The sequence below is a fragment of the Tamandua tetradactyla genome, chromosome 3, assembly GCF_023851605.1.
Source record: "Tamandua tetradactyla isolate mTamTet1 chromosome 3, mTamTet1.pri, whole genome shotgun sequence".
In the NCBI taxonomy this organism is placed as follows: Eukaryota; Metazoa; Chordata; class Mammalia; order Pilosa; family Myrmecophagidae; genus Tamandua; species Tamandua tetradactyla.
In genome coordinates this window covers 208,815,855-208,833,925 of record NC_135329.1, presented here as the reverse complement: position 1 = coordinate 208,833,925, position 18,071 = coordinate 208,815,855, and the positions used below count along the sequence as shown (strand labels likewise).

The window sequence follows — 18,071 nt, the reverse complement described above, 5'->3', positions numbered from 1 at the left end:
AGAGCAAGATACTGTGTTTCCCTGCCCACAGAGCAAAAAGAAAGCCAATAACAGTTGGTAACAACTTTTCACCAATCACTGGAGACAAGACCCTTTCTTTCCTGTTTCATCTTTACACAGCAATAATGCCCTTTGGTCACAATTGGTAATAACAGTTGTGTATTTCGGTGTGGGGTGTGCTGGAGTCCTGTGTATTATTTCTGTATTATTTTTGCAACTTACCTTTAAGTCTGAAATTATTTCAAAATAGATAGTTTAAAAAAAAAAACAAGAAATTGCTAACACAGACTACTCACTGCAGCACAATTCATAATAACAAAAATTGAGAGCAACCTTAAATATCAAAAAAAGGACCAGAAAAATTGTAATTTTCTCATACTGTGGAATACTACACAGCAGAGATGAGTGAATCTGAGCTACATGTATCAACAACAAAAAAATCAATGTCAAGATAAAAAATGAAGCTGGAAAATTAAAATATTTATACTATAATATTAAAATTATAGTATGCTAGTTTGAATATGAAATTTGTAACCCTATAAAATACAACTATATATTCCATATGGAAACACAAATGTGTAAAGAAAATATAAAAACATGAATGAGAACAATAAACCAATCTGTGGTAATCTCTAAGGAAAGAAGGAGGGGTATATCCCAGGCAGTCTAAACTATATTTTAAAACAAAGTAACACTAGTAAATATGCTGGTGTTTGTAATAATATTCTCTATACTTGTCTGTTCACTTGAAATGCTTGATGATAAAAATATTTTTTAAAGAAACTAAACCAAAATGTGGCCAAATACCAACCTGATACTTAGCAACAACTTTTCACCAATCACTGGAGACAACACCCTTTCTTTTCTGTTCCATCTTTATACAGCAATAATGCCCTTTGGTGGGAGGGCCACGGTGGCTCAGCAGGCAAGAATGCTCGCCTGCCATGCCAGAGGACCCGGGTTCAATTCCCGGTGCCTGCCCATGTTAAAAAATAAAAAAAAAATAATGCCCTTTGGTCACTGAAAATATCTGCTGATAACACCTAGAACACATTGGATTTTGTGAATAAAGATGGAAGTAGCCTGATATAGAAGGAAACCATTCACAAAACAAAAGTAGTTTATGAAAGTGTGATGACAACTTGTGTGTCAACTTGGCCAGGTTATGGTGTCCAGTTTCTTGGTCAAACACTAAACCTAGATGTTGCTGTGCAGGTACTTTGTAAATTGGATTAGCATCTACAATCAGCTGTCTTTAAAGGGGATTATCCTTTATCATGTAATATAGAGGACTTAAGAACAAAAAACTGAGGGTTGTAGAGAGAAGAAATTTTGCAAGACTGCAGCATCAACTCTCCTTGAAATTTCCAGCCAACCAGCTTCTCCCTATCCAAGGATTTCTGACTCAAGACTGCAACATCCTTCCTTTCAGAATTTCCAACCTACAGATCTGCCCTTCAGTTCGTAGACTTGCCAGCCCCCAAATCTTATAAGCCAATTCCTTAAAATAAATCTCTTAATATTTACACACATATTTACATCTTGATGGTTTTGTTTCTTTGGCGAACCCTGACTGATAACAGAAAGTATGGAGGTGAAAATCACCAAAGATTAAAATCAAACCTTTCTTAGAATGAAATACATTTCTAATACAGAGTTCTTTCTTAATAGAGTGTCCCCATGCAAAACATGGCCTGAGTGTAGAGGAAATGACCAGGGATGCCACAAAAAGTGATGCAAATGTTCTGGAATTAGATAGTAGTATAGCTGTAAAACTCTGTGAATATACTTTAAAAACCATTGAATTGCACACTTCTGTACAATTCAGAAGGGTGAATCATATTTTATGTGATTTATATCTCAATAAAGCTGTAATTTAGACAAGTAATAATGATTCTTCAGTGGCATTCCATCATTCCATTTTACTCCTTGAAATAAGAAGCTCCTTGAAATCAGAAGCTTTTTTTTATCTTTGTGTAGGACAAAGTGCACTAAAAATAGGGACACCCCAAAATCTGCTAACTTCCAAATCCAGAAGACTTACTTTCTCAAATTACGGGGAAAAAAAATTGATGAAAGGAGCTTTAAGTGCATTTTGAGCTAAAGATCAACATTTTCCTTTACAACAGCTCTTAAGTGGTAGAATGTATTAGTGAGAATTCATGTTGACAATTACTTCTGAAAAACTGTACCCTTCTAAGAAGAATACCTCCCCCTCTTCCTCCATCACATCTCGCCGCCGCCACCACCACCACCACATTAACTCTTCCTCTCTTCTTGAAGAAGTTATAACAGATGGTTCCCATTGTACTTAAGGATCTAGAAACATTTTCCTACTGCTACCCTCTCTACATTCTACTCAACAGCTTCAGATAACTGTAGCAGAATTTAGTCAACTGAAAGAGTGGCATCTACAAAGAGAAAGAATAAGATGGGAGTAGACCTGTGAGGGCACAGGATTCTCCTTAGAGCCTAAGTAACAGCTTCTGATTTTTATGCCTAAATGGGAACAAACAGGGCTTGAATTGAGAACCAAAGCTGAGCACAAACCTGTTCTTCCTCTGTAAAGGGTACAAGAGCCAATGGCGGCAGGGGCTCCTCCTGCAGGATAGGCAGAAATTCTTTATCCAGAAGGTCTGAAGGTATCTATGTAACCAAATACATAAATAACAACCTGAGATTACTACTATTCCTCCAATTACAAGGAGGTAAAACCAACAAAAAACACTTTTCTTTTTATCTATTGGTGATAATAAATACGGACTAAGACTCATTCACCCATAACTAACCTCTACAGTATTTTCATACTTTGAGTGTCAAACATTAAAATCCCCTCGCACTTTCCTTCCTCCTTCCAACACCTTAGAAATTGAAATATAACAGAAACTCTGGTTTCCAGAATAAAAATCTTCAGATTTAACTCAAAGCAGGAGTGGCAAGGCAATTTTTATAAGTCACTGTCTCTATCCTTAGCAACAACCATCATTAAAATTTGAAATTCTCTGAAGTTATGAAGTATGTAACAACATGGATGGATTCTAACGACATTATGCTGAGGGAGATTAGCCAGAAACAAAAGAACAAATACTGTATGGTATCACTGATATGAACTGACATTAGTGAATGAACTTGTAGAATTTCAGTTGGTAATGGAGAATATCAGGAGTTAGAAAAGGGTAGATATTGGGTAATTGGAGCTGAAGTGATACAGATTGTGCAACAGGACTGATAGACAGCACAATACCACCTAACTGTAATACAATAATGTTAGAACACTGAATGAAGCTGAATATGAGAATGATAAAGGGAAGAGTCCTGGGGGCACAAATGAAATCATAAGGAAAGATAGATGATAAAGACTGAGATGGTATAATCTAGAAATGCCTAGAGTGTACAATGATAGTGACTAAATGTATAAATTTTAAAAATATTTTTGCATGAGGAAGAACAAAGGAATGTCATTACTGCAGGGTGTTGAAAATAGATGGTAATTAATATTTTAAAACTTTAACTTCTGTGTGAAACTAAAGTAAAAAATGTTTATTTGGTACAAAATTTATATTTTGACTAGTGCATTTCCTAAAATAACTTATGTACACAGCTTAATTGAACACTATAAGTACATGGAACCTTGAGTAGGGCATGAGATTTTGTTGGTTTGTCCAGAGTGATGCCCCAATAAATCCCAGAGTGATCTGAACAGTGAACAAAAAAGTATATGCAAAGTCCCCTTCAGGGAATGGTGAGAAAGGGGGAAAATCCAACTTTCCCAAGTTGAATTCTTGATATTCTCACAAGCAGTGCGGACAACCAAAGCTATAGGCTGAGCCCCCAATCATGGGGTCTGTTCATATGAAACTTAACCCCATAAAGGATAGGCCAAGCCTACTTAAAATTAGGCCTAAGAGTCACCCCCAAGAGAATCTCTTTTGTTGCTCAGATGTGGCCTCTCTCTCCAGTCAACACAACAAGCAAACTCACCACCCTTCCCCTGTCTATGCGGGGCATGACTCCCAGGGGTGTGGACCTTCCTGGTAACATGGGACAGAAATCCTAAAATGAGCTGAGACTCAGCATCAAGGGATTGAGAAAACCCCTAGAATGAGCTGAGACACAGCATCAAGGGATTGAGAAAACCTTCTCGACCAAAAGGGGGAAGAGTGAAATGAGACAAAGTGTCAATGGCTGAGAGATTCCAGAGTCGAGAGGTTATCCTGGAGGTTATTCTTACGCATTAAATAGATAACACCTTGTTAGTCAAGATGTAATAGAGAGGCTGGAGGGAACTGCCTGAAAATGTAAAGCTGTGTTCCAGTAGCCATGTTTCTTGAAGATGATTGTATAATGATAGAGCTTTCACAGCGTGACTGTGTGATTGTGAAAACCTTTTATCTGCTGTCCTTTTATCAACAGACGAGTAAAACATACTGAATAAAAATAAATAATAGGGGGAACAATGTTAAAATAAATTTAGATTGAAATGCTAGTGATCAATGAAAGGGAGGGGTAAGGGGTATGGTATATATGAATTTTTTTCTGTTTTCTTTTTATTTCTTTTTCTGAATAGATGCAAATGTTCCAAGATATGATCATGATGATGAATATGCAACTATGTGATATTGTGAATTATTTACTGATTATATATGTAGAACGCAATGATCAAAAGCTAAGAATATATGCATTTGTACATTTTTTTTAATTTAAAAATTAATAATAAAAAATTTTCAATAAAAAAAAGTATTTGCAAAGTCTCCTTGGGGGAATGGTGAGAAAGAAGGAAAATTCAACTTCCCCAAGTGAAAATTCTTGATATTCTCACAAACAGTGGGGACAACCAAAGCAACAGGTTGAGCCCCCAAACTTGGGGTTTGTTTATATGAAACTTAACCCCGCAAGGCATAGGCTAAACCTACTTATAATTAGTCCCAAGAGTCACCCCCAAAAGAACCTCTTTGGCCAAGAGAACCTCTTTGGCTGCTCAGATGTGGCCTCTCTCTCTCAGCCAACACAACAAGCAAACTCACCACCCTCCCCCCTCTCTACATGGGACATGACTCCCAGGGGTGTGGACCTTCCTGGCAACGTGGGACAGAAATCCTAGAATGAGCTGAGACTCAGCATCAAGGGATTGAGAAAACCTTCTCGACCAAGGGGGGTAAGAGCAAAATGAGACAAAATAAAGTATCAATGGCTGAAAGATTCCAAACAGAGTTGAGAGGTTATCCTGGAGGTTATTCTTATGCATTAAGCAGATATCACCTTATTAGTCAACACATAATGGAGAGACTGGAAGGAACTGCCTGAAAATGTGGAGCTGTGTTCCAATAGCCATGTTTCTTGAAGATGATTGTATGATGATATAGCCTTCACAATGTGACTGTGTGATTGTGAAAACTTTGTGTCTGATGCTCAACAGGCGAGTAAAATATATGGATAAAAAATAAATAAATAATAGAGGGAACAATTGTTAAAATAAAATAGTAGATTGAAATGCCAGTGATCAAAGGGAGGGGAGGGGTAAGGGGTATGGTATGTATGAATTTTTTTCTGTTTCCTTTTTATTTCTTTTTCTGAATTGATGCAAATGCTCTAAGAAATGACCATGATGATGAATATACAACTATGTGATGACATTGTGAGTTGCTGATTATATAACGAGAATGGAATGATCATATGGTAAGAATGTTTGTGTTTGTATGTTTCATAAATTAAAAAAAATTGAAATTCTCAATATATTGATAAAATTAAAAACTAAGTATACTTAAAAAAAAAGGTAGCAATGCAAAGTGTCAACAACAGAAGGGTATATAGGAATGTTATATTTTTACATGACTTTTATGTAAATCTACAACTTCTCTAATTTAAAAAACATTATGCTATGAAAGAAACCAGACACAAAATACTACATATGCTACCATTCCACTTGTATAAAATGTAAATATAAATAAATCTATAGAGACAGAATTAGATTAGTGGCTATGTAGGGCTGGGGAAGGACAGAAAGACTACTAGATGACTGTTAAGGGGATGAGGTTTTCTTTCCAGAGTAATAAAAATGTTCTAAAATTATTTGTGCTGATAAATGTGCAACTCTGTGACTATACTAAAAGCCACTGACTGTACACTTTGGATGGACTATAGTACGTGAACATATCTCAATAAACTGCTTAAAAAAAAAAAAGACCAAATATATTTTAAAAAATAAAATATTTCTCACTAGTCAAATAAAAGCCTACTTTGAATTATATTGTATTTTTCTGATACTTTTTTTTTTTTTTTTTAACGTGGGCAGGCACCGGGAATCGAACCCAGGCCCGCAAGCATTTTTGCCTGCTGAGCCACCGTGGCCCGCCCTCTGATCACTTTTAAGTGACAGAAATGTCGTTACATTTTAAGATTTTTCTCTCTACTAAAAATTTTATATTAACTCAAAAAAAGAAAAACAGGAGAAGCTGTTCCTCCTCAGGCTCCTTATTTCTAAATGAAAAGTAGGATAAGAGGTGCAATAAAGAGAAGAAAGAAACCCTTCAATTCAAAATTAAGCCATCAACCTGGATATAGATTTGAAAGGGAGGTTAAGAGGAAATAAGGTAGAACAAGAATTAACTACTGACTATTCTCCTGTTTCCCTTGACCCTGACTACTATTATAAACAAATTAGCTGAGGAGTTCAACCATTTTTACAATGAAAGAGACCCAAAAAATGTATAAGTACAAATGAGAAGCAGTTACAAACTCTAGATAAAGGAAGAGCTGCATACAAAATGGTTTTAGGTCTTCCCAGAAAACAGAGCATGCTTTATGCTTAAAGCAGTCTCTAAGTGTTAGCATTTCATTGGAGATTCAAAGTAGGAAAAGAGATAAGACAGAGAGAAAAAACATGGATCAACACGTTAACAGAATCTATTATTTTTCATATGACACTGTTATATACATGCCAGATTTTCATTCATAATCTTGAATGCTCTTTTCCTACTTTCTTACCTTGTTGTCTTTAAGAAAAAGTGCTAACATTTCTTCTCTGCCATAACGATAGTCTGCTAATTTATACTTCGGCAATGCTGGAGAAAGAGGAGGGGATGTAATACTCCCACCACTGGACAGAGCTCGAAGCCTAGAATGGGAGAAACACAGAATGCAAACATGCAGTATCAAATATCATGGCACTATGTACTTTTTACCAGTATGTAATACACTGTAAAGAAATTTCATTTTAGCTCCTCAGAAGAATAGAAAGAAATTCCATTATATTCCAGACATCAGATTTTAGTTTTAATAGAAAGAACACTAACAGTTCACTGAGTGATAACCAGACCTCCATGTGGCACATCCCTGATAAGCTTTGAGGGTAAGAACTTCTTACAAATTCTAAAAGTAATATGTGATGAAAACAAAAATGTGATGATTTTTCATCCATCAAACTGATAAAAATTAGTAAATTTAACAATACCAGGTGTTGGTAAGGATGTGAAACAAGGAAAACTCTCTGGCAATACTTGTGGAATTATAATTAGAATCAACTACTTTAAAGAATGATTTGGTAATACCCATTAAGAAATTTAATAAAGTATGCTACATTAAAGAAAAAGCAACATTCAAAAACTTATACTAGAGAACAATAACTTTTATATGAAACGTATAATCCTACAAATAGGTTTTACTGTTTACAGACATATACAAAATGTAGTAAAAGTATAAAATCAAGCATGTAACTGGCCAATAAAAAATTCAGGATACACTTTTATCTGCAAAGGGGAAGGAAAGAAAGGGGGATCAAGGAGAATATGGAGGGAGCTTTAATTTTACAGATTAGAAATATATGGATGTTTTTATATGTTTGCAATATTTCATAATGTACTATGAAATTAATTTTTAATAAATGCAACCAATGACCATTGTAGAGTGAATTTGGAAAATGCAGAGAAATACAAGGAGAAAAAATAAAAAGAATACCTACTGGTATAGAAGAAAAAAGTAAAAAAAGTATACTCAAACTATTAAAATAAATTAACTGAGGAATGGGATTAAGGGAAGAGAGACTATTTTAATTTTTAAAAACATTTTAAAATAAAATGCTTTTATCAAAAAAACGCAGGGAAAAAGTCTCAGCAAAAATTTGCATGAGTAAAATGCTACTGTAGAAATGCATTAAATAGCAAAAATTAGCTTATCCAACATCTTTAAAGTAAGATACCTAGGCTAAATAGGACAAAGAACTTTAATTCAGTAGTTACGCGTAAGGAATAACTCAACAGAAACATTAACATATATGCCCAAAAGTGCTAAGCTTTATTAGTAAAAGCAAAAACTGGGAAAATGTTTTACTAAATTATTATATAGTAAAAATTATTTCAGTGAACTTCATTCATTATCCATTCTCATTTGATGTAACTTCTGCACTAGCATGATTAATCTTATGTAAAACCAATTTACTACTTTAAAAAAAATATATGCCTATGTAATAAAGTTTATACACTGGCTAACTTTGTAGACGTAAAATTTTGCTTTTCATAGTTCCATTGATAATATGTAATGTCTTTTTTGAGCTAACAAAATGAACTATCAATAAAATGTTTAAAAAATTATGAAGTAAAAGCACATTGTTCAAAAATATTAAAATATGTATTAGTAAGGTGAGGCAGTAGATTTTCCATCTCCTCTTGCCTCTTATTTTTAACTTTTTATTATGGACAATTCTCAACATATATAAAAGTACCGAGAAGAATATAATGAGCTCCCATGTACCCACTGCCCAGCCCAAACCAGCACTCTATGGCCAATCCCACCCCACCCACAACCCCATCATCCAAACCTCCTTCAACATTATACTGCAGGCAATCTTAGGCATACCATTTCATCTGCAAATATATCAGTATGAATCTCTAAAAGATAGGAACTTTTTTTAAAGGCTTGGAGTTTGCTGGCTGCATCCCTAAGATGTACTTTAACATCCTAAGATGTACTTTAACATATTCCTCTGTCCTCTGTATTTCATGTAAACGGGCAATTGAATAGCAAGACTGGACCACATTTAGATTCTGTTTTTTGGGGGGATAAGACTACTTCATATGTTGTGGAATGTAATTCTCAGGAGGACCCTGTCTGGTTGTTTCGGGGATGCTAGCAGCCACTGATGATCAATGCTGAGATCTTTAAGTTCATTAAAGCTGCAAAATGATTTTATCGTCTCATTCCTTCATTAGCCAGATTACTTCTCCAAAGAGAAACTTCCCTCATACACTATTTGGTATAGTTACCTAATGATATAGTTTACATAGGAAAAGAAGGAAAAAGCCTTGATTCATTCTTTTTATTAGCTTTCAAAATAATGAATTGGTTCACTAGCATCCTCCAATGGTAACAAATTATTTTTTATTAATGTATTTCAATTCTCTGCAATTATTCTTAACAATACTCAAATTGTTGCCTCTCTGACCATCCAAGAGCTCTTCAGGTTGGCTTCTGAGTGCCTCTGACAAAACCCTAGCAGTCTTTAAGTTTCTGTGCTATCTGGTATATGAGAATGTTCCAGATTCATCTTGTATTATTTCTTGTCTAGACATGAATCAACCATTTCTCCAGGGAGCGCATATCCACAATCTGAGAGTGAGAATGCTCATTGCTACTGGGTTGGTCATTCCTTTCAACTATTCTTGGGCTGAAAGGTCATTTAATTCAACCCTATAAAACAGGTTTAAAAAACACATAAGAAAACAACATGCCAAAGAAGTGATCCAACCACTGCTGAAAGTCCTTCCAGTAAACTGTTAACCATCAGATTCACATCAAATTGGGCTCTTTCCTAAAGAAGTGGAATTAACATCAACTGAAAATTGGATTTCAGTGGCTGGGAATTTTATACATACACTATCTCATTAAATCTCACTGACACTTCACAACGATCCCAATACAAGAGATAAGTAAAATGAAATTGTGGGGTTCAAAAGTTGCCCTCAGTCACAGCCAAAAGATTCAAACCTAGGTTTTTATGACTTAAAAGATGATCTTTCTAACAATGTGACCTCAAAAGTGTATTAAAATAGCCAAGATTTTGCCCAACATTAATTTTTAAATATACAGATATATACATATTTTATTAGAAAGTACTGTTTACTATTTTAGATGTTTTAAAATGTCTTCCTAACACTCAGCCATTATGCTTCCCCAAAAACAATAGCTTATCTAAGCTCTTTTTCAAGTGAAAACCATCCAGTATTGGCAAACAGTCACCATGTCCCACCAAAGACTTTCCTTCTCGTGGCCCAACATTCCTAAATTGTTCAACTGTGCCTCACAACAAGGTTTCAAATCCACTCACCACCTGAGTTCCTTCCAACAGACCCTCACTGGCTTTTCAGTGTCCAGGACCAACCCTTATAGGTACCAGGTCTATTACAGTCATAAAGTCTTGTTAAAAGTATTGTCCTAAGGATTAGGGTAACCACTAAAGAGCTTTAAGGTGAGGAGTAACATGATCAGAGCTCCTTTTCAAGAAATCCCTCCAACTGCTGTGAAAAGACTAAGGCAAGCTGAGAACAATTCAAACTAAGAGAAGTCTAAATTAGGATAATGGCTGTGTTCTGACTCAATAATCAACAAATTCTATTCTAAATCCCTCTTCACCTACAAATAAGCTAAAACAAATCTGAGTAATATCCCTCCCTAAAAACCTGCCAATGATGCTTATTTCCTCTAGGATCGTGCTATATTCAACCCTCTATCCTAGAAATTCAATCACTTCCCATTCATTTTCCCTTCTGTCTCCAAATATAACTAATAATAATTCTTCTAAAACTCTTTCTAGTACCCCCTAGTATGTACTGCTCATTTTCCTCATTTCAGATACAACTCCATTCACTTCCCATTCACTTAAAAATCCAATGCTTTCCTCCCATCCTTCCCCTGCTTGAGCAAGATTCATCAATACCCTCTGTATTGCCAAATCCAACGGATAATTTTCTGTCCTTATCTACCTTCATCTTCCTGGTCTATAGTGAGATCTGTTTAGCACAGGAGGCTTACTACTATCATAGGTAGTAACCGATAGGTAGCTGTAGCAGGACCCCTAAGATCTTGTGATACCCCTAAACTGTCACTTGTTACTTTCACTCAAAATCAAAACTTCAGTTTAGAAAAGCAATTTAGAATGTTTAAGAAGATGTATGTATGAAGGTGTATGAGTCAAGACGCACTTCTGTACACGTGTGTAATTCTCAATTCCAGATCTGATCTCTACCCTCAAGAGTCAGGCTGTCATATATAACCCTTACAGCTTCTCAGTTTAACAAGCCCCAAACCCTACTAATCAGTTTATTCAACAAGCCCTCTTTACCACTCGTATTCCCAAAGTCAGTTAAGGACATCACAATCTACTTGGCCTCTGGACTAAGACTCCTAGGAATCATCCTTTACTCCTCAACCTACTATTATTCTGCCATATCAATTACCATACCTTTCAATTTGAAACCCTAACCATTTCCAAAGCGAACTAACTGCTTTTTGTTCATGCCCTTTCATTTCTTACCTGGACTGCTGCAACAGTATCCTAAATTACCTAACTATACTTCTTCCATCCTCCACACTACTACAAGTTACTTATTTCAGATGCAAATTAAAATAATACTCTCACTGCTTAACAACTCTTCATCGGTACACAAGGATCAAACAAAATCAGAAGCTTCTTTATAGAGAAGGGCCACATCCAGTTTTCTCTCTCCCACACTTCACATTATAGTATATGCAAATGTCTTGGAGAGCCTCTCTTAAACCTCCAGTTTTCAGCCTCCTTGTCTTTGCACATGCCTTTCTGCTGTCAAGAATACTCCTGCCAACCCCTGTCACCTATGTGGGGAAGGAAGGAACAGCTAAGTAAAAGAAAAGTGAGGAGAAGGAATAGAAAGAGGCAGAGAGAAGAGGGTGGGGGATTGGGAAGAGAGTGGGAGGGAAGAAAGGAGGGGGTCTTGATTTTCAGGGCCATGTTAGTCCTGCCCGGCCTGCATGGGACCAATAGGCTAGAAGAAGAAATACATAATAAACAGGCATACAAATAAACATATAGCTGTTGAAAGATTTGGGAGAAGACTTGCCTATAAGACATTCAAGTAGAAAAATCAAATAGGCAGTTAACTATCCTGTACTTCCTCAACAACAATACAACATTTTAGGAAAAATACTGTGTCAGCTTCCCCACTCAACAATTCAATCCTCACTGCCTCAATCCCTTACCTGGGGCATGGAACATAGCAGGCACTCAATATAATGTTTCTTGAATAAATCTTAATATTTTCTCTTCTAAAATACACCCCTGGAGAACATCTAATTTACAGTCCCTTCAGTTCACTCAGATCATCTATTAACCTTTTGGAAAACTGGAAATATTAATTCACTCCATCTTCTCAAACGTCTCTTCTCTACAATTCCACAAAAATTAAAATTTAGCAATCTCAGGTTTGCATTATCTTACCCAACCCCCTTCCCATAAGACCTGAATGTCTTCACTCAACAAACATATATGTAGTATCTATGTGCAGTATACTAAGCTGAACAATGGACTTCCCAAAACTGAGAAACACAGAATTTTTCTTAATGGAATTAGTTCTTTCCTGAGAAAGCAAAAAACATAAACTAAATAAGCGTACCAAATGTCCTAACTATTTTGACATTAAGTATAAACGAAGTGCTCTGAGGGTGACAGAAATGCCCCCTCTTTTTCTCAAGACCTGGGTAACTTCATTTAGGCCATGGAGGTGAGGTGGGCGAGACCTCAGAGGAGCTTCCTTGGCTTCTTCCCTAAAAGCCACATAAGTGTCTGCAATTATTCTCTATAACAAATTCCTTCATAATCTAGACTTTTGAGTAGATTTTTTTAGGCCTCAAAACCCCAAAAAAAGAAAGAAAACCGCAAATAAGACAAGTACAATGCCTTTTTAAAAATGTCTTGGGCGGGCCGCGGTGGCTCAGCGGGCAAAGTGCTTGCCTGCTATGCCGGAGGACCTCGGTTCGATTCCCGGCCCCAGCCCATGTAACAAAAACGGAGAAACAGAATACAATAAAACAAGAAAATGTTTAAAAATGTTTCCCTTTCTTCCTTCCTTCCTTCCTTCTATCCTTCCTTCCTTCTCTCTGTCTTTCCTTTAAAAAAAAAAAAAAAAAAAAAAAAAAAAAAAATGTCTTGAATAAATATACAAACATTGGCAAAGAAAAAAGAACAGGAGGATACACATCAAAATGCCAGCAATGGTTGTTTGGATGGTAGAATTAAGGGTAACTTAGAACTTTTCTTTTTCCTTTTGTACTATTGTTTCTTTCAAATTTTCTGCAATAAGCATGAATTATTTTGTTACTGGGACTTACAACAGAAAATTCTGGAACACCTAAACTACCAGATTTATTAGCACACGCATACAAAAATCTTTTAAGATAGTACTTAGTGTTTAGACAGGGTGAAGTAATAAACAGGCCCAAGATGGAAATTAAATTTGCACAGTTTTTCTGGAGGTCAATCTGCCCACATATCATCAAAAATCATAAAAATGAAACTTCTGATTTAATAATTCCATTTCCAAGAAATTAATCCAAAGGAAATAAGAGATACAAACAAAAATGTCCAATGGTGTACATACACATTATTTACAACAGCAAACCATTAAAAACAACTTCACATTCCAACAATTCACTCAATCATTTAACAAATATTTATTAAGTACTTACCCTGTGCCAGGCACAGGAAATACAGCAGTGAACAAATTGTACAAAATCAAGACTAAATATCTGCCCTCGATAGAGCTTACAATCTAATGAGGGATGGAGGTGGTATATAAGTAATAAAAAAAAGATGAGTAAAGTTATTTGGCATATTATGTTTTGATATCAACCATGGAGAAAAATTAAGCAGAGAAGGGGGATAGGGAGTTAAGGGAAGGAGTGATATAGGTGATCACAAAAAGTCTAAGAGGTAACACTTGAGTAAATACCTGAAAAAAGAAAGTAACTATTGTTTTACTTTTCCATTAAATATACTGCACCCTTTTAAACTGCATCAGTGATTAGGTAAGGTTTCTTTATTCTAAACATAAAGATAATCTAAAACTTAAAGATTCTCCAGACTCATCTTACAAATTCCAAGCTTATGATCATTCATGGTCTGCCTTACTACAATTTTCAAGGCTCCCCATTCCTCACTACTGTTACCAGGTACAAATAAATCTCTTCATTTTATGCATCTCTTATTGAATATTAAATTTTACATTATTCATTACAAAACTGATGGCCTTAGGAAACAGAATATCACTAAATGTTCAGAGTTGCACACTGATTCACACAAGAACCAGTGACTGTCCTCTGCTAAAGTTATCCAATTTTTTTATAAAACACTGGGCTGACCAAACAAAATACCATCAGAAAAAACTTCAGGGTACCAATGAAAAGAAGGATGTGGTATATAACACACTGTGATCATCTTGTCAGGAGGAGTTGGCAAGCTTTTTCTGTAAAGGACTTTGCAAGCCAGACAGCCTCAGTTGTAACTACTTAACTCTGCCACTGCAACAGGATGAAATGGAAAAAATGGGTGTAGCTGTGTTTCAATAAAATTCTATTTACAAAAAATGCTATTTACAGTTCCATAGGTCATAGACTGCCAACACTTGGTATAGAGCATCCAGCTAAATGTACAGTGACTCTGGATCACCATCAGAAGACTTTTTCTTTCGTTTTGGCTAAATTCCTGGTGTTGCCTCCTTTTGTTACCTCCTAACAGAGGGATGCTGAATAAAAATCTATCTTAAATGAGCTGAGGATTTCAATCATCTTTCTCAAATTAACTGAGGAGTTCAATCATTTCTACAATGAAAGAGACGCAAAAAATGTATAAGTACAAATGAGAAGCAGTTACAAACTCTAGATAAAGGAAGAGTTGCACACAAAATGGTTTACAAAGTGAGTGTAAGAATTTAAATCCAGTTGCTAAAAGAAAAGTTATTAAGATACAAATATTTAGTTACAAGAATGGTCACCAAAAATATTAATGGAAAACTAAGAACTTATATATACTACATCCATAGGACTAGTTAAATAAATGATGGTACATCCATACAATGCAACCATTTAAAATAACAGAAAATATTTATTGATTATAAAAGATGTTTTTGAGGTAGTTTTTAAAAGCAGATTACAAAAGTGAATGTACAATATGGTCCCATTTTTGTGAAAATATATGTACACATACACAAATAAGCATAAACAAAACTACCTGGAAAGATACACCAAGGTATTTACAGTGGTTATCATGGATGGATGGTGAAATTATGGCTATTATATTCTTCTTATGGCTTACTTGTAATTTATACTTTTTCAACAAACACATTGTTTTGATAATAATAATTTCTAAAATATAAAATAACTAAAACAGATGCATTATTCAGACCAACATTTCCAAAATAAACTCCTAAAGTACAGGAGTTGCATCAGATACTAGAACTTCAAATAACGATTTCTCCTCAATCTCCAAATGCTTACTGCACGAGTTAAGAAATTTAGGAAATACATATAAAAAGAAATGCATATAGAAAAAAAATTTTTTAAATGCATATAGTAGGGTAAGTTAATAAGAGTCCTCAAATAGGGGTTTCTATAGGTGGTTTGCATTATCTATCAAACCACCACTATCTGAACAATCAAGAAAGTTTAAGGTACTATTCCAATTATCTACTTTATATATTTTCTCTGACATTACCAAAGGGGCTATTCAATGTTTGAATTGAAAAGTAACTATCGTTATTCACGCCACTGAAGAGATGATCTTCAATCATCAACTTTGGGGGAAAGGAAGAGGGGGGGAAAGTCACACTACAATGTGATGGATCTCAAAATTCCATGAGAATTCCATATTCGGGGTCCAAACACATCTGTAAGAGACTCAAAGGTCAATTAATTGTTATTATGGCAAATGCTAACTCAATCCTAGATGAGCTTTTGCTGATAGCCAGTATAATTCTGGACCACCTGCCTAGCCCATCAATAAAATTTAAAATTCAAATAATAATCCAGTAAAAACTATTTTTCAAATGAGTCTACGAATAGCAATCACAAATCAACATTGTAGCAGAAAACATAGACATAAGCCTGTTACAATTATATCTACATAAAATTGCACATGCACCTAGACAAGGCTCAAATAAAAAGTAAATAATTAACTAAGATGGTAGAACTGTGAAGAGTTTTAATTCTGTTATTGTTATATAACCTGACCAAGAAATCTTTGGTAAATAAAGTATCAGAATTCGGTCATTTACCAAATAGTCTTTATTCCTGGACTAGCCAGGAATTGTTTTCAGTGAGGCACATTAAGTAAAGTCTCAAAAACATGCACACTTATAACCTACCCAGCACCATTACAAATACCTTACTACTGTACTAGTCATCCAATATTGAACAGGATGAGGTTTGAAAACTCACCATTCAGGCCCAAAGTTCAGAGTCTGTGTTTCCGCTGCCATTCTTTTCTGCTTTTACAATAAATCTTTGTAAGTGGAGAAACCTGTTAAAGAGAAAATACACCTCACAGAGTTAGTCAATATTAATGCAGAATTCCAGGCCAAAGTTGTACTATGAAGAATGTTTTAATTCTCCCATCAGGGAGTGACCAGAACTGACATTTTGAACCTTGTTTATAACGATATGCCAGGTAAAGTGAAATAAGTAAATCCACCCTTACCTTCCAACTCCCCATCTTTTTATGCTTATCTGAGAAAATGAGGCATGGGGTATATGACGAAGCGCTGAGATAGGTGGGAGCCAGATCACTGGAAGGAGGGCACTAGAGACCAAATTAAAGATTTTCTTCCTTAGCATTAGAATAATGACAAGCGAATGAAGAGGAATATATTTAAGTTTTAATTTATATTACCCCCTTACAGTGGTCCTCCCATCACCATGGGGTATATCAAGATTCTTAAAATAATGACATTCTTTGCCTATTTCACAGCTTCTGCCATAACTCTTCCCTCCTTTCAGCTCAACAATTTCCACTCTAGTGATTCTTGAAAAATTAACTTGCACCATCATGCTAAAATAATAAACTAATCAATTTTATGAGTGACCTTTCAAAAGCAATTTTAAGATATCAGCTTAGAAAATGGAAATACTGCAAAGATTTTTTTAAATACTATAAAATATCTATCTCTAAGATTAACATATCACTCTGGTTGTTAATGAGTTAAAAACTAATAAACTAGAAATTGGCCTAAAACCCAAAAAAGGCAAAGTAAAAGTGTGTTAATTCCCATAAAAACTATACATGTATATGCCCATCTTCTGGAATGTATTTTTGGCTCTATACATCAACCACTGGGCTCCAGGGGAGTGTTCCATGTTTTTCCTTGATTCTAGCTCCCCGTTTCCTAGTCCAAGTAGGGGTGCGCACCAGACTCAAGCTGAGTTAAACAAAGTGCCCTCCCCAATTCTTCACCAACTGGTGATTAAAAATGAATAAAACACCTTTTTTCACATTTCAATCTCTCAAATTAGGATTCATTCTTAAATCAATGCCAGGTTACAAATGCTATTGACCTGGTGTAGATGTGTCATTGTTGTCATGGCCTACATAAGGGCACAATCTATCACAGCTGCTCATGTTGTCATCCTTTCAACTGTGTTGCTAATACTACCCATTTTTAGTTGCAACTGCTGATTAATATGTCTTCAAAAAGATTATAGTATGATTCTTCATGGAAATGAAAATGTATCTTGAAATAGAAGGGCAAGGAAGTACAACCATAAGATATAAATGGAGTATTGGTGAAGGAACTATTCATCAGTAGTGGAATGGTTGTAATTTGATATTTTCTTATAAAGCAATATCCTAGTGCTTAGATGGGACTATACTATGTTTGCTACTGAGACCTGACATGCACAACCATGTGGCCAGAGTAGCAACCCAGAAGTATTTCAAAGATGTGGAAAAAAGCTAAATTTCTCATATTGCTTTTAGGATCCTCACAAGTACAAAGTAACTGAATCTGTAACTATAAGAAAATAATGAAGCACTCCCTTAAGTAATGTTGCATCACCAA

General features: G+C 35.3%; 1 protein-coding gene across 6 annotated transcripts in view; it reads right to left on the bottom strand.

Moving 5' to 3' along the window:
• Nucleotides 1–18,071, bottom strand: part of GIGYF2 (GRB10 interacting GYF protein 2) — a 164,047-nt gene that overhangs the window by 113,386 nt on the left and 32,590 nt on the right. For 4 of the 6 annotated variants that reach the window (XM_077155436.1, XM_077155438.1, XM_077155441.1 and 1 more), the window contains 3 exons: nucleotides 16,456–16,537; nucleotides 6,985–7,114; nucleotides 2,551–2,646 (listed from right to left, as the gene is read on the bottom strand). In XM_077155436.1, coding sequence (XP_077011551.1) covers nucleotides 2,551–2,646; nucleotides 6,985–7,114; nucleotides 16,456–16,496 — 267 coding nt within the window. In that variant the 5' untranslated portion in view covers nucleotides 16,497–16,537. Of the gene's footprint in view, nucleotides 1–2,550; nucleotides 2,647–6,984; nucleotides 7,115–10,318; nucleotides 12,919–16,455; nucleotides 16,538–18,071 lie in introns of those variants that run through there. The other 2 variants (XM_077155439.1, XM_077155440.1) reach the window with 2 other exon arrangements.